This window comes from Cryptomeria japonica, chromosome 9 (genome assembly GCF_030272615.1).
Source record: "Cryptomeria japonica chromosome 9, Sugi_1.0, whole genome shotgun sequence".
Classification (NCBI taxonomy): domain Eukaryota; kingdom Viridiplantae; phylum Streptophyta; class Pinopsida; order Cupressales; family Cupressaceae; genus Cryptomeria; species Cryptomeria japonica.
The window spans coordinates 742656480-742676936 of record NC_081413.1 but is presented as its reverse complement, the minus strand read 5'-3'; the positions used below and the strand labels follow the sequence as shown (position 1 = coordinate 742676936).

General features: G+C 40.2%; 1 protein-coding gene across 3 annotated transcripts; it reads left to right on the top strand.

The window, feature by feature from the left end:
- The first annotated feature begins 730 nt into the window (after nucleotides 1–730).
- Nucleotides 731–10370, top strand: LOC131038675 (probable cellulose synthase A catalytic subunit 1 [UDP-forming]). 3 transcript variants are annotated; one of them, XM_057971189.2, is made up of 15 exons: nucleotides 731–874; nucleotides 977–1198; nucleotides 3900–4095; nucleotides 4268–4485; nucleotides 5010–5115; nucleotides 5249–5441; nucleotides 6426–6692; nucleotides 6870–7215; nucleotides 7320–7457; nucleotides 7617–7742; nucleotides 7856–8068; nucleotides 8166–8427; nucleotides 8526–8722; nucleotides 8923–9273; nucleotides 9393–10370. In XM_057971189.2, exons 2-15 carry the CDS (start codon nucleotides 1118–1120, stop codon nucleotides 9972–9974), a joined length of 3276 nt encoding a protein of 1091 aa, XP_057827172.1. In that variant the 5' UTR covers nucleotides 731–874; nucleotides 977–1117; the 3' UTR covers nucleotides 9975–10370. The 3 variants fall into 3 exon arrangements, with proteins under 3 accessions (XP_057827172.1, XP_057827174.1, XP_057827173.1); XM_057971191.2 differs by having other exon boundaries at nucleotides 738–874; nucleotides 1009–1198; XM_057971190.2 differs by lacking the exon at nucleotides 731–874 and having other exon boundaries at nucleotides 901–1198.
- Nucleotides 10371–20457: the final 10087 nt, after the last annotated feature.

The following is a 20457-nucleotide window of genomic DNA, read 5'->3' as shown; positions in this document are numbered from 1 at the left end:
ACATATATCATAAAATCTTACTATATGTCCAAGGGGTTAACTTATTTGGTTAAAGCATTGAGTTCTTATTGTGGATACCCAAGTTCGTATCTCAAAGGGACTAGAATTCTAAGCTGTGACTCTTGATCTTCCATGAGTGATTTCTAGTGGAAACTGTTAACTCTCTTAATCTCCCACAATTTTTTTCCTCGATAAAATAAAAATTTATATAATCCATAAAAACCTTTCTAAGAATATAGTTATTTCAACATCACACAAATAGATAAACCAAAATAAATAGAAAAAAACAAGGACCATCTCAACAACTCTAACATTAAAATTTAGGACGCAATGATAATAAAAGGCTAATTGAACTTAATAAGAAAAGAAAAAAAAAGTTGTCAAATTCACCATACGTCTGATTACGTAAACCTTTCTTAGTCGTTAGTTATTTTAGCCCGTGAAATTTACCGGTAGCGGGAAAGTACCAAGGAAGCCGCTATAAAACGTGTATATGCTTATTGCTGAGAATGTGACATTTCGGGCTGCCCGCTGCCCGCTGCCCGCTGCCCGCTGCCCGTCATGGAGATGCCAGCCTGTAATGTAACTGGCAATCGACAATTTACTGGCTCATCGCGGATGTGACGGTAGCACGCCGCCTAAAATTGCCAGCGAAGCCGCACATAAGGCCAACGTGTTGACCGGCGGAGCCGGTAATATAATTATTAGTCTTGAATACTTATAATGTATGACAGTATACAGAGATAGCCTATATAAAATTGTAGGAATGGTGTGGACAATCTTATATAATTTTTTAATATATTGTTGTCGTCTGTATTTGATGACTGAGAGTGAAGGATTTTGAGAAAAAGAAAAAAAACCCAAAAACAAAAAGGTTAGTGGAATACGAATCCTAGTCTCCGAGTTTACCCACCTTTTTTGGGGTAAAATTTTGTTTCGATTTTAAAAACATTTGGGCTTGTTGGTTTTTGTACAGTTGTGTTTATTGGGTGTGATGTGGGATGACAGATCTCAGACACCCAAGAGCTGAAAACCACTTAAAATGTGGTTCTGAGATTTGGTTGAACTAGTGGTGGTAGTGGTGGTTTGACTGGGAGGGATTTCTACCACACCAACAATGGAGGCCAATGCTGGTATGGTCGCAGGATCTCATAAGAGGAATGAGCTTGTTCTGATTCGCCATGAAGGAGAAGTTGGTGTAAGCGTTTTGTTCTCGGATTGCATGATTTCCTTTTTCTTTAAGCTCTTGTTTTCAGTAGGACATTTGCTCAATGAATGGGGTCTAGATTGGCACTACTGACATTACCTTAACGGATCGAGATCTGATGTGAAAAACTTTGAATTTATGTACTGAAGTTATCTGGTGAGATTGAGTTCGTTTTCATAGCGTCTTTAATCCGGGTTTTTGTATTCGGGCTTACTAATCATTTGGTAGCTAGATCTGTATGACATTGCATTTAACAGCGTATTTGAGAAATAAAAAATTGTATTCCTGTTGCCCAAGATCTCACGTAGCAGCTCCCCTTATGTTTTTAATAGATTTACTCTAGATACCACGACTTGAAGGTAATATTAGTTGGGGAAGAAGAGAGGGCAGCACAGTGTTTGCTATCGTGGCCTAACATATCAAATTAGCCTAGAGACAAGGAGCATTTGTTGAAATCCTTAATATGGCACTGTCTTTCCTTGTTGCTGAGTGTTAACAATTTTCTTTCCTGGTAGAGTACCCTCCTCTAGTAATACTAGAGGACGCTCTTGATATGTGGATCTCCAAGCTTTTGCATTTGAAATCTACTGAACAAGTAAGAGATGGTGCCGAAGTACGTAATTAACTGTTAATACTTAAAAAATTCTCTACGGTCCGTTGGTTCTATAATAGATATTCTCAACATGCCTCTAAAGTAGAAACCTTCTAACATTTTTGGAGTAACTAATTGACATTTTTTCACGAAATATCCCTACGATAGACGTGCCCAAGAAACCCCAATTATCAATTTTGCCCCTTTCATGTAGTGGCTCGAGATGGACCTGTATAGGTATTTCATTCACTATTTTTTCTTGTTGGTAGATCTTACTATACACCCTTGCCAGGTAGATCTGCCATGTGGTTGAGAGCATACAGTTGAGGACTAACATGAAAGATCATTTTGCCGAAGTATCCAATTTGTGGTTTTGTTAGAAAAACATCTCTATGATAGCATACCCCAACAAGCCCCTTGGTAGCAATGCTGCTTCTTTCTTATATTGGGTTGAGTAGGACCGTCAGATCAATTTTCATGTTTTTCTTTACTGGGTTTCCATTAACAGTAGATGACACTTTTGGCGGGTGTATCTGTCAAGTTGTGGACATGTAGCATTGCATTTGAGAATGTACTCTGAGAAGTAAAAGACTGAATATTATTATGCATTTGAGAATGTACTCTGAGAAGTAAAAGACGAAAATTATTATGCATTTGAGAAAGTGCTTAGAGAGGTAGTAAACCGTGATTATTTCGCTGAAGTACCCAATTAAAAGCTTCCCATAATTTCTCTCTTATAGATCGTGCTCTGTAAGCCTCAACATCTCAACAGTAGATGGCTTTAGACTCTTAGAGATTGCTAGACCAGTATATTAGTTTTTATGTCATTCCTGGCTTGGTAGCCGTCACTAGTAATACTGGAGTAAAAACTTCGTACGTGGATTTATCAAGTTATGAACTTATGGCACTTTAGAACATGCTGAAGAAGTACAAGGATATTAGTTTTCTGATCAAGCACTCAATTAGTAATACTGGAGGATACTTTGGCAGGTGGATTTGTCAAGTCGGACTTATGGCATTGCATTTGAGAGCATATCAAAGTGGTTATTTTTCTTCAGTATCCAATTAGCTTTTGAATCATACATACATCTTGATGATAGAGGTCCCCTTGAAACCCCACAGTGTACACTATTATTCTTACATCTTTTCTGTAATGGGTCAAGTCAGACTGGTATGTTAATTTAATTAGCTTTCTCATTGGTTATCCTTCACTTGTTATACTGGATGACACCTTTGGCAGGTGGGTCTGTCAAGTCGTGTACTTGCAGTATTGTTTTTGAGAACATACTGAAGAAGCAGAAGGTTGATCAATTTTCTTACATAATAAACTAGGAGTGTGCAATAGAATCCTCCTGTAGCAATTTTTTTGTATATTGGCTTGTAGATGGTAAATATACTAGTTATTTTACCTTCTTTTGTTAGGTATACTTGACTAGTAATAAGCGAGGAAGCCTTTGGGACATGGATCTACAAGTACCGAACTTGTGGGATTACATTTGATAACATACCGAAGAAGTAGAGGACTAATCATTTTACTGAGATTTTTGAATAGTTTTAACCTTAAAAACATCTCTTATATAGGTGTGTTCTGGAAACCTCTTCTTGATGAATAGTTTGTGAGTTTGATATATTTATTGGTTTATAGAAGATGAGTATATTAGATTTTTAACCATATTACTTATGTACCAAATCAATAATTTCCCTTCAAAAACATTCCTATGATAGATCTGTTTTAGTACTCTTCCATTTTAATATGATCATGGAAGCTTATGGTTGTGTGAATTTCAGGGAAGGGTAGAAATCATCAATTCATTGGCTCTTTATTTCTGTGGTTTGATCATGTATGGATAGATGGGAATCAATCAGGTCTCTAGATTATCTCTTTAATTACCAGATATTGTTATAAATCTTCTTCAAACTGAGTGCCTCCTTTTTTCTAGTATTTCTAATCTTTTGGGGATGGTCTCGTGAATAGATATGTTTTTACTAATAAAATATTGGATTTACGGAATATTAGTTTTTTCTAGTCAGGCAAACTAATCTGGTCAAATTGGAACGTCTATACTGTGTTCCTAATGAGAGTTTGTTATGTCTATGCAGCCAAAGCCTCTGAAAGATTTGGATGCCCAGAAGTGCCATATATGTGGAGATAATGTGGGAGTGACAGCTAATGGGGAGCTCTTTGTGGCCTGCAATGAATGTGCATTTCCAGTTTGCAGACCTTGCTATGAATATGAGCGTAAAGAAGGAAACAAGTCCTGTCCTCAGTGCAAGACCAGATACAAGAGGCACAAAGGTCAGTGAATGTTCTCTGATATTTTTGAATCTAACGTCCTATATTTCAGAGACGCTAGATACATTTAGCTTTTAAGAGTCAACTTTGACAATATACAATAATAAATAATGGAAACTGGATATTAGATTCCTGGAGCTTTTCTATCATGATTTGTTTTTGGTATTGTTGACAGGCAGTCCGAGGGTGGAAGGCGATGAGGAGGAAGATGATGTTGATGATTTAGAGAATGAGTTCAACTACTCTCATGTGCAAAAAAACACAAAGCAGGAGAGAGCTGAAGTAATGATGCAGTGGCAGATGTATGGGCGAGGAGGAGAGGAAGTTGATTCAGTTACTTCTTCTAGACAGGAGCCCCGTTCTCAAGTTCCTTTGCTCACTAATGGGCAACCGGTATGAATTATGCTAACTGTTGAGGAATGTGTGATAGCCACCTTCATTTTCAGTGCTTGATGTTGTCATTGGAGCCTATAGTTATTGCAGAGATTTCTTTCAGGGCAATAAAATTAATAAGTGCACCTATATAGCATTATACAGCTTATTTTGTAAAATATGGCCTTGTTAGATATGACCAGATGGCTGAATATGTTTGCTGTTAGTAACAGGTGTCTGGTAAAACTTTTTTTTTTATAATTTCATCAAAATTTTGGATCGCCCTCCATGATTCATCATCATGAAATTATCATGATGATGATGTCAATGAAATTAAATGTACACTCTTTTTACCAGAAGCTTTTTAGCATATCATGAACTGTGAAAATCTCATGTTTATTATGTTTGTGTTTGTTTATATTTATTTGGTTGTATGGTGTTCACCCAGGGTTAGTAAATGTATTTGACAACTGTAAACCATCTAGCATAGTTTTATCCATTAGCCTTTTGTCAACAGGAGATACAATGACAATTCCTTTTTGCAGGTCTCTGGAGAATTTACAGACGTGTCTTCTGAGCATGCAGCTACAAATGGTGGTGCAGGAGGAAAGCGAGTTCATTCACTCCCTTATGCTGATCCAAATCAGCCAGGTATTTAATTTGTTTATGGAATGTATCATAATGTAGTAGTGTTAAGATTGGAATATCCTTTTTATTTAGGTTTTCTTTTTCATCAATGGAACAAACTTAAATGCTTTATTGATATGATGTGACATTTTCACAGTTCAAGTGAGAATCGTGGATCCATCAAAGGACTTGAATTCCTATGGACTTGGAAATGTGGACTGGAAGGAAAGAGTAGAAAGCTGGAAACTGAAACAAGAGAAGAGTATGCTGCAAATGACTAGTGGTGGACGGTATGCTGATGGAAAAGGAGATATGGAGGGTACTGGTTCAAATGGTGAAGGACTGCCGCTGTAAGTGTTGAAAATTTTACTGGTTTAATATTTTTTAACTGGATATTAAAAAAATTGTTTGCCAAAATAAAGGTTTGCTTCAGTTTCTGTATAATTAAATTTTTTTTCCAGCTTTTTGCATGATCCATATAATATTTCAAAGATCTTGGAAATAATTTTTTATTAGGTTATATACCAAACTTACAAAATTGAACATCTGTTCTGAAAAAGAATCATCAAGATTTCTAATCTTCTAAAAAAGTAAGGTTCCTTAAATATTTTCTAGTCGTAAGTTTTTTGTGAGCAATTATCAAGATTTCTAAGCTTCTAAAAAAGTATGGTTCCTTAAATATTTTCTAGTTGTAAGTTTTCTGCAAGCTTATGTTTTGGGGTGATTCAAAGTTTTGATCTGAGAAATACAGTTTTATTCTTCAATTTTGGTATGTGGGACAGTAGAAGAACCTAAGAGTGGCTTTTCTGCCTTATTTTTAATGCTGAGCTGTGTGTGCTGGACTTGTTCTCCAAAATCTTCATCCCTGCAGAGCACGTTGAGATATTGCAATGCCAATCCTTCTGCTAGTAGCAAGATTTATCATTTTTTTCTTGGTTTTATTGTATTGTTTAGAATTAACAGGTGTTCATCTTTCTATGCCAGTCTATTTTCCCCAATCCCTCACCACACAGATATGCAATTATACTTTTTGCAATGCCAATCCTATAACTAGATTTTCAGATTTTTGTTGATTTTATTCTACTATGTAGATCCTTCAGATATTCATTTTAGCATATTATATCGTTTTCCTTTATCGAAATCTGTGGTCTACTGTCTTCATGTGGTGAACAGGTGAACTGTCAATAGTAGTCTCTTTTTCAAATAGACAAAATATCAAAACAAGAAATATGTAGTCTTTTACAATTAAGTATTATTTAAATCTCAATGCTTTATTGCTATGATATCAGATTATTATAATTTTAGATTGATTGGTATGCTTTTCTATATGGCAGGGCTGATGAAGCACGGCAACCTTTGCATAGGAGTTTCTCTATTTCTTCCTCCAAGCTCACTCCATACAGGGTTGTGATTGTTCTTCGACTTATCATCCTGGGATTTTTCTTTCATTACCGAGTCATGACTCCTGTTCCTAATGCATATCCACTATGGTTAGTCTCAGTGATCTGTGAGATCTGGTTTGCTGTATCGTGGATTCTTGATCAGTTTCCAAAATGGATGCCCATCAACAGGGAAACCTTTCTTGATAGGCTTGCTTTGAGGTTAGTTTAAAATTTTGAAGATGATGATCCTTGACATGTAGTTAAATGCTGAAAAATCTCTTTTGAGAATATACAAGCAGGCGGCTTCTTGTGTAAGGTTACCATGTGTAATTCTTGGCATGAGTTGTAAGGAAACCGTTACAAGGGATGCTAATTTCCTTATTTTTGATTTTGCAGGTATGACAGAGAAGGAGAACCATCTCAGTTAGCTGCTGTGGATATTTTTGTCAGTACAGTTGACCCTCTCAAGGAGCCTCCCATTGTCACAGCAAATACTGTGTTGTCAATCCTTGCTGTTGATTATCCTGTTCATAAGGTTTCATGCTATGTATCTGATGATGGATCTGCAATGTTAACTTTTGAATCCCTTTCAGAAACTTCAGAATTCGCAAGGAAATGGGTTCCATTCTGCAAAAAGTACAACATTGAACCCAGGGCTCCAGAATTCTACTTTGCCCAAAAAATTGATTATCTTAAGGATAAAGTACAACCTTCCTTTGTGAAAGACCGCAGAGCAATGAAGGTAAGTACATAGTACATATTGATACATTGAAAGTAAGTTCTAGTTATGTTAAGTGATAGTCTTTATACTAATATTGTCTTATTCTGTCTTTGCCTCAAATTCAGAGAGAGTATGAAGAGTACAAGGTCCGGATTAATGCTCTTGTTGCCAAAGCACAAAAGGTTCCTGAAGAGGGCTGGACTATGCAAGATGGAACTCCATGGCCAGGCAACAACCCTCGGGACCATCCTGGGATGATTCAGGTACTGGATTATTGCTCTCTGTCAATACCTGATGAGAATTATGATTGTTAGTAATTCATGCACTATTGAATTTATTTTCTTTGCTTTTTCTTATCATGTTTGTCAGCATTTTGCAAAGGCGGCAGGTTACGAATTTCTTGTTTTTGCTTTTCATTTCAGGTATTCTTAGGTCATAGTGGGGCACTTGACACTGATGGAAATGAACTACCCCGCTTAGTTTATGTATCTCGTGAAAAGAGGCCTGGTTTCCAACACCACAAGAAAGCTGGTGCAATGAATGCATTGGTATATACCTTTCTAAGTATTCAGAGTTTACAGTTGTGTGATATTGTTATAATATATATCTGCTTGTGTATCTTATTATTAACAAAATGATCATTTATATTTGGGGAATTCAGGTTCGTGTTTCTGCTGTCCTTACAAATGGTCCCTTCCTATTGAATCTTGATTGTGATCACTATATAAACAATAGTAAGGCTCTGCGAGAGGCTATGTGTTTTATGATGGATCCTGCTGTTGGAAAGAAGACATGCTATGTGCAATTCCCTCAGAGGTTTGATGGTATTGATCGACATGATCGATATGCGAATCGCAACACAGTGTTCTTTGATGTGAGTGTTAATTAACACCAAGCAATGCGGTTCAACAACATCTCGCATATATATATATAATCTACCATATTAACATTCTTTATGAAAATCTTTGCAGATCAACTTGAAAGGTCTGGATGGGATCCAGGGGCCTGTCTATGTTGGCACAGGTTGTTGTTTCAATAGACAAGCACTTTATGGTTATGACCCTGTTCTGACAGAAAAGGACCTTGAACCAAACTGCTTCTTTAAGTGCTGCTGTGGTCCCAGGAAAAAAGGCAAGAAAACAACTAAAAATTATGGTGACAAGAAGAGAACCAAGCGAACCGAATCTACTATCCCCATCTTCAGTTTGGAAGACATAGAAGAAGGCGTGGAAGGCGAGTCCTAATCAGATAAATTAGGGCTTTTTCTTTGATGAATAATATGTCTTTACATCTTTCTCATTTGTTGGGTTATTTGCCATTATATTTTGCAGGCTATGATGATGAAAAATCATTGCTAATGTCCCAGAAGAGCTTGGAAAAAAGATTTGGTCAATCACCAGTGTTGATTGCAGCAACTCTAATGGAAGATGGTGGCGCTCCTCAATCTGCGAATCCTGCATCTTTGATGAAAGAAGCTATTCATGTGATCAGCTGTGGATATGAAGACAAGTCGGAATGGGGAAAAGAGGTAACTTAATAAAGCAGGAATTTGCATATATTCTTGATAAGGCAAAGAATTTAATCTTACGCTTGTCAACTAATTTGGATGAAACATTCTGTCCCAATGATCTGTAAACTGTAACATATAACAAGAAAGTATCTGCTGTGTGTAACCGTACTTTATTAGGCAGCTGTAGTGCCTACTTCTAATATGAAATGAAATCGCAGATTGGGTGGATTTATGGTTCGGTTACAGAGGATATTTTGACTGGGTTCAAAATGCATGCTCGAGGCTGGATTTCAATCTACTGCATGCCTACTCGTCCCGCATTCAAAGGATCTGCACCAATCAATCTTTCAGATCGTTTGAATCAAGTTCTCCGATGGGCCCTTGGTTCTGTTGAAATTCTTCTGAGCAGGCATTGTCCAATTTGGTATGGCTACAGTGGAAGGTTGAAGCCCTTGCAGAGGTTGGCATACATCAACACCATAGTTTATCCTGTTACTTCCTTGCCATTGATTGCATACTGTACACTGCCAGCTGTCTGTCTTCTTACAAATAAGTTTATCATTCCTGAGGTAAGTGCCTATGCCTGTTCTACGTTGTGACTGTCAATGGATTTGTGTGTAAATTCTGTTCTCATGTCTTGTTTGCAATTTTTATTTCTCACCATGGTGCTATGTCCTCTGATCTGCAGATTAGCAACTTTGCAAGCTTTTGGTTTATTTCACTCTTTATATCCATTTTTGCAACTGGCATCTTGGAGTTGCGGTGGAGTACAGTTGGGATTGATGAATGGTGGAGAAATGAGCAGTTTTGGGTTATTGGAGGTGTATCAGCACATTTGTTTGCCGTCTTTCAGGGGTTATTGAAAGTTCTTGCAGGAATTGACACAAACTTTACTGTTACATCTAAGTCTTCAGATGAGGATGGCGAGTTTGCTGAGTTATATGTTTTCAAGTGGACGACCCTTCTTATTCCTCCAACTACACTGCTTGTTGTAAACCTTGTTGGTGTGGTGGCAGGTGTTTCATATGCCATTAATAGTGGTTATCAATCGTGGGGTCCTTTGTTTGGAAAATTGTTTTTTGCTTTCTGGGTGATTGTTCATCTTTACCCTTTCCTCAAGGGATTGTTGGGACGTCAAAATCGTACACCTACAATTGTCATTGTTTGGTCAATTCTTCTTGCATCCATTTTCTCGTTGCTTTGGGTAAGGATAGATCCCTTCACATCAAATAATACATCTTCATCCCAACAATGTGGTGTCAATTGCTAAAGAGTTTATGGGTTTTATTCCTTGCCACATGTCGGGCAAACGGCAAATCATTTGAGGGCTACAATGTCTCTGATGTGTTTGTAACATCTGTAGATAAATAAGTATTGAGATGAGGGACTTAAACTTTAGATTGGCAGCTCTTTCCATTGAAGGTACCAATCCTTTATTATTTGTATTTGAGTGCTATTACTTGAGTTTCTATGGTGCAGCTATTTCTCTGCTTAGCAAAGATAACTCAGGATATGCACCTGCCTGTCCCGGACGTTGAATGCATGTCATGGATGGACATGGAATATATGTAACTTAATATTCAGGACAGCTATTGTTTTCATAATATTTATTTATTTATTTTAATGAAAATTCATGTCATGGACATGGTCAATGACATTAGTCTTAGCTGAATATCAATTTATTTTGCAAGATGATAACTGTATGCATGGTATAGGCAGCTTTTGGTATCTAACTCTTTCTATCGTGCTTATGAAGAGGGCAATGATACACCTTTAGAAAATTTTCTAAATTGGAAGCATTTCAAAGCTCCTTAGATTATCTTTGTGCTGCTTTACAAATTTTATATAATTCAAGTAGTCTGAGGGTGGTGTTATATTTGAGTATGATCTAATGTGATTGATGGGTAATTCAATTCAAAGGATATGATTGTAGTGCTCATTTAATTTTTGCGGTCATCTGGGTTACCTGGCAAACGTTATACGATTTTTGTTGATGGGTAGGCCCATTCAAAATACATGCAATGTTTGTTCTGTTCTGATTTTGGTCCAAGTCCATTTAACTATTGGCAAATACATGTTCTGTTCTGATCATCCTAAATGATGTTTCCATAGATGCCCCCATATGGATCACTGCTGAAACAATAGTTGGGGGGAGAATAAACCATTTTACCCATTAGTCGGGCTAATATTACATCTAAATTATTAGATCCTACTTTAGCCACAATCCATGCTAATGAATATGATAACTTCTGAATTTGATTGTGTTACTTTTTTTATCATCAACATTTCAGATAATTTTTCTTTATATTAAACTTTGAATACTTGTTATAATGCTTTCTCCAGCCATCGCTTATTACTCATAAATTTTGTTTTCGAAGTGTGTTTTTAACTTTGGTATGTAAAGAACCCCACAACTTTTGTGAAGGTCGAAGGGCTGCCATTATGATGTCTATTGTGACCAAGTGGAAAAGATAGGGCAACACTATTCTTTTTTTAAAACAAGATAGGCTTTTATATGACATCATATGGGCTCAAATAGAAAGAAACGACAATTTTTCGGTCTTATTCTCGGCTATTTTATATTAAATTTAGTCTAATATGGTGAAACAAGCAATGAGATTCAAAACTTAGAATATTTGTTATGCCGCTTTCTCCAGTCTTCGTTTATTATTCCTTATTTTTCAAGTGTGATTTTCATTTTGATTAGAGAAGATTGGAACAACTTTTATGGATATTTAAGGGTTGCTTTCAATGTCTGTTGCGTCCAATTAGGAAACATAGGGCAAGATCAATCTTTTTTGAAAGGAAGATAAGTTTTTTTAAGGTTTTAAATCAATAGGTTTTTACGGCATTTTTGGGGTGTACAATGTCTACATTGCATGGGAATGATGAACAAATTTGGAACTGTAAAAGGGAAGGTATAGATAAAGTTGATTGGTTGAGGAGGTGAATGTATGCAATCTTTACGTGCAGTTCTCCATGTTTTTGTTTTAATTGAAAAAAGCTGAAATATAAATACATAAAAGAATAGCAGTTATAAAAATGCAACTGAAATTTTCTGGTCTCATAAATTCCATGTTGTCATCCATGCTCATAAGTCTTAATATCCAATGGTGAGGAAAGGTTAGTCCAAGTATCTTAAATATATTTTTGGTGTGGTGTGTTCCTTTGTTCTATTGAAGGCAATATTTGCTAGCTTGAAATGCTCTTGAAAAGGATGCATTTATGTTTGTAATAATGGAGCTTTTCTCATGAATTTTGAACTATCTGAGATGCAAGAACAAGTATAATTTGAAAATACTTGTTGCACAAATAGTGTACAACAATTCAAATAGTATACAAGATAATTTTAGATCTAAGGGATGGTACAATTTTTTTTCCCGCTCTGCTCTCCCACTTTGCAAGTTCAAAATTCAAACCTCACGTTCATGGTGGTGTCTGTTGGTGGGGATCTCCCCCCACCACCCACGGATCCCGTTTTGGACCTTGCGATGCTGACACTGTCTATCACATCTTCTCCTAGTCCCACGACGGTTCCTCCTTTCGGTTCGGTGGTGCCCTAGATTGACGGTTCTTCTTCGGAGAGCTCTCTAGCCACGCTCGTGGTATCTGATTCTGATCCTATTCCCGATGTGCCAGTTATTCTAACCACAGAGCCTCCGATTGTTAACGCGAATCCCAAAGGTTGGAAAAACGTGTTGGTCGGAAATACTGAGATTGTGGACCCCAACTTCGTCCCCGTCTACTCGCAAACAGAGGAGGGAACATCTTTTGAGCTTCTTGACGTTGGTTTTGGACCACATTTTATAGAAAATGGCCAATACTCTGATGGTGAAGTTCTTCTCCCTGCGCCCCACAGTGGAGATGGTTAGAAAATGGGTCAAGGACAAATGGAAACTGAAAGGGAGTGTTTCTGTTAGTGCCATGCCTGGCGCCCTCTTCCTCTTCAAATTTACTGTTGAGGAGGATGTCGCCCTTGTCCTCTCTGGATGCTAGTCCTATGGTCAAAACAACCTTTCCCTCTGTCGTTGGAAGGTTGGCTTTGACCTTGCGACTGACTTGCAAAAAACTGCTCTGGTATGGGTTCGGCTCTCAGGGCTTCCCCTTGAATACTGGGATGAGTCCATCTTCAAATGGATTGGGAATTCCTTTGGTCATTTCGTAGGTGTTGATGATATCACCAGATTCAAATCGCGCCTGGTCTATGCACGTTTATGTGTTCAAGCTACTGTGAGCATGAATCTCCCCAACTTCATAACCCTCAAATCCAGGCTTTGTAGTTGGACTCAAGCCTTGGTTTATGAAAATGCTACCCTCTTCTGCCAAAAATGTTGCAAATATGGGCAGGTTATTTCCCAATGCAAGGCTCTGGCCCCCCTGTCCCTCAAGCTTAAGGGCCCGACCCAAGTGGAAGATTCAGTGCCAAATGCTCCTATTATTCATCAAGACTTGGCTGTGGGGCCTGTTGTTAATCCTACTCTTGGCCCGGACCTACCTCCCTTAGCAGTCGAGGACTCTTATGGAAGAATACTCCTTTGCTAAGAGTATCAACAACCTTCTCAAATCTCCTGTCCTGCAAAGATTGTGGAGGAAGCCTTTAATTCGACTTGGAAGGAACAACGCATCTCCCTGACGGTCAGCTCGGTTTCACTGGTTGATCAACTGGAAGATGGTGAGATTGCGAGGGACCCCTCTCTCGCCCGGGAGACAGCTCGCTCCCTGTTGGTGTCTCCCACCCTGAACTAGGGTATCCTCTCACTTGGTGCCCCTGATGCGTCATCCAGTGGTTGCATGACTCCTGTTGATGAGGGTTGGATTACTCAAAGATGCAAGACCAGGAAGGCAAACACTGATGTGGGGACGGATCTCAAAGCGGGCCGACCATTGCAGAGACTATCAAGACAAAAGGAAGCAGCAAGGGATATTGCTAATGGCAAGCAACGAACCTTGGAGACGTCCATAAAAGGTAAGAAATGAAGGTCCTCTCCTGGAACATGAGGGGCCTTAACAACCCCCAAAAGCAATATGCTCTTAAGAAGTGTATTTTTGAAAATAAAATTCTGGTCCTTCTCCAAGAAGTTAAGATGTCTATGTCCTCCTTTTCCCTTGTTGTTGGGAAAATTTGGCATGGTGCAAAGTTTGTTATAATTGATGCTATTGGAGCCTCTGGTGGCTTGGTCACCATATGGGACACCTCCCATTTTTCTGGCAGTCTTCTCTCCTCCTCGGCCAACCTTTTGGTCTCTGAACTCTCTTCCCCGATGGACTCCTGCATTCTTGTTAATGTTTATGCCCCCAATGTTAGATCTGGTAGATTAAAGCTCGGGAACGACATAACTGCTCTAATACAAAATAATGCCAATGCCCACTAGTTGATTGCGGGTGATTTCAACTCTCCTTTGATCCCCTCTGAGAAGTTGGGAGGCCTTTCAAAGTACTCTGACAGCATGACTGATCTCGCTGACTTCATTGGTAGGAAAGGGTTAATGGATGCAGAACTATCGGGGCAAAAATTCACTTGGTCCAATTAGGAAGGGAAAGGATCTTATTCAGGTCAGACTTGACATATTTCTCATCTTGGGCAACTGGGGAATTGGTCCAGCCTTGAAGCTCACTGCCCTCCTCAGAACAATCTCTGACCACAACCCCCTACTCCTTTGGAATACCACAAATGCTACAAGGAAGAATCATCTTTTTCAATATGAAATTATGTGGAACTCTCATTTAGAGTTCAAGGATTGCATTAAAAGATGGTGGAGCACCAACATACCTGGTACTCCTATGTTCAGGATTGCTCAGAAGCTCGACTTGGTCAAAAGAAACGCTTGGGGCTGGAACAAATACACCTTCAGGGATATCTTCAAGCAAACAAAGGAGCTCAACAGTAAACTGATTGCTATCCAAGAGCGTATTGATCAAGGTGACTCCCTTGAAGCCACCCATATGGAGGAGGCTGCCCTCCGAAGAAAATGGAAGGAAAATTCCCACAAAGAGGAACTCTACTGGAAACAGAAACCCAGGGTTCAATGGCTTAAAGAGGGTAATAAAAATACTAATTTCTTTCACAGATCTGCTACTATCCATAGACGTAGAAACCACGTCTCTTCCCTCATGGACGACAACAATCAGGTGGTCAACGATGTTGATACTTTGAACAGACTGACTACCAACTATTTTGCCACTTTATTTAGGGACGATGATGACCTGGGGGCCCCTGTTGGGGAGGACCTTCTTAACTGCTTCCCACCACCCCTCTCGGTGGAAGATAACAACCTTATTTTGGCCTCTGTTTCTGAGGAGGAAGTCAAGTCTGCTGTTTTTGCTATGGGCCCCTTCAAAGCCCCAGGTCTTGATGGTTTCCCCTGACTTTTTTTCAAGATTTCTGGGATGTGGTGGGCCTTGATGTTGTTCTGGTTACTAGAGATTTTTTCAGATTGGGCAAGCTCCTTAACAAACTCAATCACACCTTCATTGCCCTTGTCCCTAAAACTCAGGAGGCATCTACTCTCAAGCACTTCCGCCCTATTAGTCTTTGCAACACTATTTATAAAATCTTTAGCAAAGTTCTTGTCAATATGCTCAAACCTTTCTTGGATCCTTTGATTAGGCCCTCCCAGAAGGGTTTTGTTCTAGGTAGACAGATTCTTGATGCGGTCATCTCTACTCATGAGATTATCCACTCCATGGATAAGTGTCATTAGCCAGGGATGGTTCTCAAGCTTGACATCTCCAAGGCTTATGATAGGGTCAACTAAAACTTCATTTTCAAAGTTCTCAAAGCTATGGGGTTTGGAGACAAACTCATCAAACTTATTCGGGAATGCATATCTACTGTCACCTACGCTGTGCTGCTAAATGGGAGCCCCTGGAGAAGTTCAGGGCCTCGAGAGGGTTGCGGCAAGGGGATCCTCTATCCCCTTAACTCTTCATCATCCTTGCTAAAGTGTTGGCCTCTAACTTGAACTCAATGGTTTGTAGGGGTGCTATTCTGGGCATCAAACCTGCCTATAGGATGCCCCCCAATGTTCTACAACAGTTCGTTGACGATACTATTCTTTTTGGTATCTCCTCTATTTGGGAAGCTAAGGCTTGGAAATCCTTTTTCAACACCTATGCTCTGGCATCTGGCCAACACATTAACTATGAAAAGAGCAACATTTACTTCTTTCACACTAATGCCCAACTCCAAGATAAAGTCTGCAGAATCCTTGGTTGTCAATGGGCCTCCCTCCTTGGCACCTACCTAGGCCTCCCCTTGACTGGTAAAGATGTCTCTAATTCCTTATGGATCTCTATCCTTGAAAGAATGCAGAAGAAGTTGGTTGGTTGGAAAGGTAGATTCCTAAGTAGTGCTGGGAAATTGCAGCTACTTTCCTCCTCCCTCCAGGGGATCCCTGTGTACTTTCTCTCCCTATTCAAGATATCTGTGGCTATGGCTGCTAAGTTGGAAAACATTCAAAAGACTTTCCTTTGGATGGGAATGGAAGAAAAGAAGAGGCTCGCCTTGGTGGGCTGGGACAAAGTTTGTCTTCCCAAGGCAATGGGCGGCTTGGGAACTCGTAAGATCTCAAGGTTCAATAAGGTCCTTATGACTAAAATTGTCTGGAAGCTTCTGAATAAGGATATGGATTGGAGTAGGATCATCAGGGCTAAGTACCTCGATAATGAGGACTTTTCCTCTGTTCTGAAAGAGGAGGGCCTTCCCAGGGGTTCCAAAATTTGGAATAACATCTTGAGCTGCAGGGACCCTTTATCTCATGGTTTGAGGTGGCTTATTGGAAATGACAGGAACATTCTCTTCTGGGAAGATTGCTGGTTAGGAGAGAGACCCCTTGCTTCTTTCCCCTCCCTAAGATGGCTACAAGATGCCACCAAAGGCTTCTTTGGTGAAAGGGTCAGTGATTACTTCAACAATTGCACTTGGAGGGCCTTGGAGGACTGTTGCATTGACCATCCCTTCCTCCTCCCTACTGCTAGAGAGCTTCAAAAGATTTTGGCCGGTATATTCCTCCCCCCTGTTTCCTAGGGAGGACAGACTTATTTGGAAATGGGACCCCTCTAGAGACTTCTTTGTCAGAACTGCCTACACCAGCTTACTTAGGGAACCTATTTACTCCTCTATCTGGAAAGAGGTCTGGAATCCCCAACTCCTCCCCAAGGTTAATTTCTTTTGGTGGATTGCTCTCCTCAACAAAATTTTAACCCAAGAGAACTTTGTCAAGCGGGGATTCCATTTCGCTAACAGATGCATCATCTGCAAAAATGATGAAGAAAGTCCTGTCCATCTCTTCCTCCATTGTGCCTTCACTCGGGAGCTATGGGGGATGGTCTACGGTAAGCTTAATATCTGTTGGGTTATGAATGATAATTTGTTAAATTTGTCTCAGGAGTTTCGGGGCCCCTCTTCCAACCCCCTTATCCAACAACTGTGGAAGCATATTCCCCCCAATGTGAGATGGTGTATCTGGAAGGAACGAAATGACAGGATATTCAGAGACAAAGAGGCCTCTGTGGAAACTGTGTTTGCTCGATTCCTTAAATTGATTCTTGAGAATATCTCTTTTTCTAAAATCCGGATGGCGTCCAAGCCCCCCTCTACCTGGGACTAGGAAATTGCTAGACACTGGAACCTTCCCCCCTCGTTCTCTCTTGTTGAATTCTCTAAGAGACTTCTAAGACAAAGGACGGTCTGGTTCCCCCCGGCTACAAATTTTAAACTCAATTTTGATGGGGTTGCCAGGGGGGCCTAGTTGCTGGTGGAGGGGTTATTAGATACCATCTGGGGGCCCTTGTTGCAACTTATGCGGGTAACTTGAATGGGCATTCCTCTAATCAGGCTGAAGCGATGGCCTTAGCTTGGGGAATCCACATTGCCCTCTCTATGGGAATCAGGATTATGGACATTGAAGGGGACTCTATGCTTATCATTGATGCTATCAAAGGGCGGAATAAGCTTAATTGGACAATTGAGGGAACTATCAGGGACACCTTGAGGCTCATCTCCGGACTTGACTCGTTCATAGATGTGCATATCTACAGGGAAGGCAACCGTGTGGCGGATGCCATGGCAGCCATTGGCTTAAACCTCCCAGGACTAAGATGTTGGAGGAGTCACAACTCCCTCCCAGATCGTGTTAACTTCCTTCTCCAAATCTTCACTAATGATTGAGTGGTTGCCAAGTGCTTCCCTTACCCTCCTCTCTTCCCTTGGGGCAGTCCGGAGGTGGTGGTTTCATAATTCAAATAATGGGAATATCCCTCCGATCCCTTCTGATGTGGTGGTGACTTGTTTGACCAGGTTGGCGATGACGCATGCATTGCTGTGCTGACATTTCACTTGGGCTTGTAGAGTCATGATGAGGTACGACTGGATTGGAAACGTGTTGGTTGCTGCCGGTATTTGCTTGCTCTTAATGCCTCGTAACCAGGAAATCATTTCTAAAAGTGACTTCATTTTTTCCCATCTGCCCAACTTCATTTCTCATTTATTAATGTCAGGCTTGCACACTTCCCATTTTCTCTTCTTGGCTTGCTTCTCGAAGGGTCTTTACAACTTTCTTTGTTTCATGACTAAAGAAGCTCTGTTGGTGGAAGATATGGGGGGCGACAGAGTTAGATATGAACCGGATAATCCAGATGATTTTAAAAATGACCCCCTGGTCTGGAACTTCTGTGTCGAAGGTGGGGTTGCCGATTTTCTGGATTGCCTGAAGGGCCATGATGAGCAGCTCTCGGCTGCTTTCACCTCCTCCTGGTTTGGGAGACAGGTTTTAGTTGGCGGCATTGCCTTTAATGTCTCTGAGGAGACTATTGCCCAAGCTATGAAGTTGATCCTTGATGGCCGCTGCTACAAGCGTACCAGTCTTGTTGCAAACAATGAAGGTTTGAAATGGTTCTTCCGTAATCGCGAAGAACTCGTTACGCTGCAAGGTGGGTTTTCTAGGAGGAGCTCAAGCACCCATGGAACATGATCTGCCTCATGATCATGAAGTACTTCACTCTCAAAGGTAGGTATAAGGTATTCTACTACTACCATTTGCCCCTCCTCAATCACTTCCATAACAATGATTTGCTTTGCCTACCATTTTATTTACTGCACTCTATAGAGAGCTCTGTTAAAGACACTATGGACCCCAAGCATGGGGATAAGCCTCCCTACCTCCTCCACCAGGGCCTCATTTACAGGTTGTATAAATTGCATGAGGCTCTCTGCCCCTCTGGAACCTTTCGCTCTCTCAGCCCCCCATGCCGACTCCCCAGCAGCTCGCGGCCCTGTTTATGGCTCTCCCTAAATTTTGCCAATATCCCCATGAGGGCTTTGCTACGGCCACCTTGTCCCTGCCTGCTTATGCCTCGGTTGTTTCCTTATCGGCGGTCTCCCCTAGTTTAACTCTTTTTGCCTCTCCTAGTGCTTCTCGCTCCCTATCCAAGGGCAAAAGCAAAACCCTCGGTAAACGCAAACGCATTATCTTTGATGCCAATTCTTCCTTCGAGGATGTTGAGAATAACAATCCTTCCTCGAATTCCGAGGTTAAAAGGAGATCCTCCAGACTTGCTTCCAAAAGCCACAGAAAGAAGACCCCGGTGATGGAGAATCTGGACTCTGAGGAGGACCCCATTGGGGATAGGAAGGAGGAGGGCCCTAATACCACTATGGGGGCCCTTGATGGGGATGCTGTGGATGTGAATGTGACTAGGGACCCCATGGTTCCGACCACTGTTGGTGCTGCTAACATGGGTCTCTCTGAAATGAAAAACCAGGACTTCATTGATGATAAGGATATGACCCCTATGAACACAGACAATGAGGGTCTTATGGGAATGGAAATCTCTGATAGCAAAGCACTGGAATCTGGTAATTTGGATTCAGATTCTAAAATGATTGAACATGTGATGCATTCTATCCCTCTAATGGGTTTGGTTAATAATAGTGATAACTCCCTTGCTGGTGGTGTGCCCAAAGAGATTGAAGAAACTACGAATGACTTGGCTACTGAGAACCCCTAGGAGGTCCCTACTCTCCAACAAATGGAAAAGTTGAGCACGGATGTGCTGGACATCAAGTAGAGAATTGAAAACTTTGGCCCTGTGCTTGATTTGCAGACTATCAAGGAGGATGTCAACCGACTCAAGAACAAGATGGAGGCTTGGGAAGCCCAAATGGTGGGCCTTAACAAATTCCATGTGCGGGTTTTACATAGCTTTGCACTCACCCTCTCTCTGCTGAGGGATCGCTACGTGGACACTGAGGAGGACAAGCAGGAGGCTAGGGACCTCTACAAGTTCCTATCAAACGAATGGAACAATGCTATGGATGCCACTAGGGTGCGCAAGGCACCCTTGTAGTTTGTTTTTTGTTTTCTGCTATTGTTTCTAATTTCTAAAGACTTGGTTCCTTTTTGCTGATAGTTGCTGTTAATTGCTGTTATAGTGCTGTTTATGCGCTATGATTGTTAATAGTTTTACTATGTAAAGGGTCAGTGCCCTTGTTCTCACTGCTTTATTAATTAAAAAAAATTCAAATATATTCTCTTATTTTTTGGAATCTCTCATGAACAAAGATTATTAGTTTCATGACAAAACAAACAAACACACATCTTCATTCTCAAAATACAAGCAACAATTCTCATGTACTGAGCTATGTGTATATGAAATGTGGTCTCTATAATGTTCCAACCATTATATTATCAAGTTTTCTTAAACACCATGGCAAATGTAACATTAGCTAAGTCCTTATAATATGTATTAACATT

Excerpts from the sequence above, each read along its gene's own strand:
- LOC131038675 (XM_057971189.2), top strand. The coding sequence starts at position 1,118 with ATGGAGGCCAATGCTGGTATGGTCGCAGGATCTCATAAGAGGAATGAG. Across the intron at positions 1,199-3,899 it reads GCCATGAAGGAGAAGTTGGT|CCAAAGCCTCTGAAAGATTT; the intron begins GTAAGCGTTTTG and ends ATGTCTATGCAG. Across the intron at positions 6,693-6,869 it reads CTTGATAGGCTTGCTTTGAG|GTATGACAGAGAAGGAGAAC; the intron begins GTTAGTTTAAAA and ends TTGATTTTGCAG.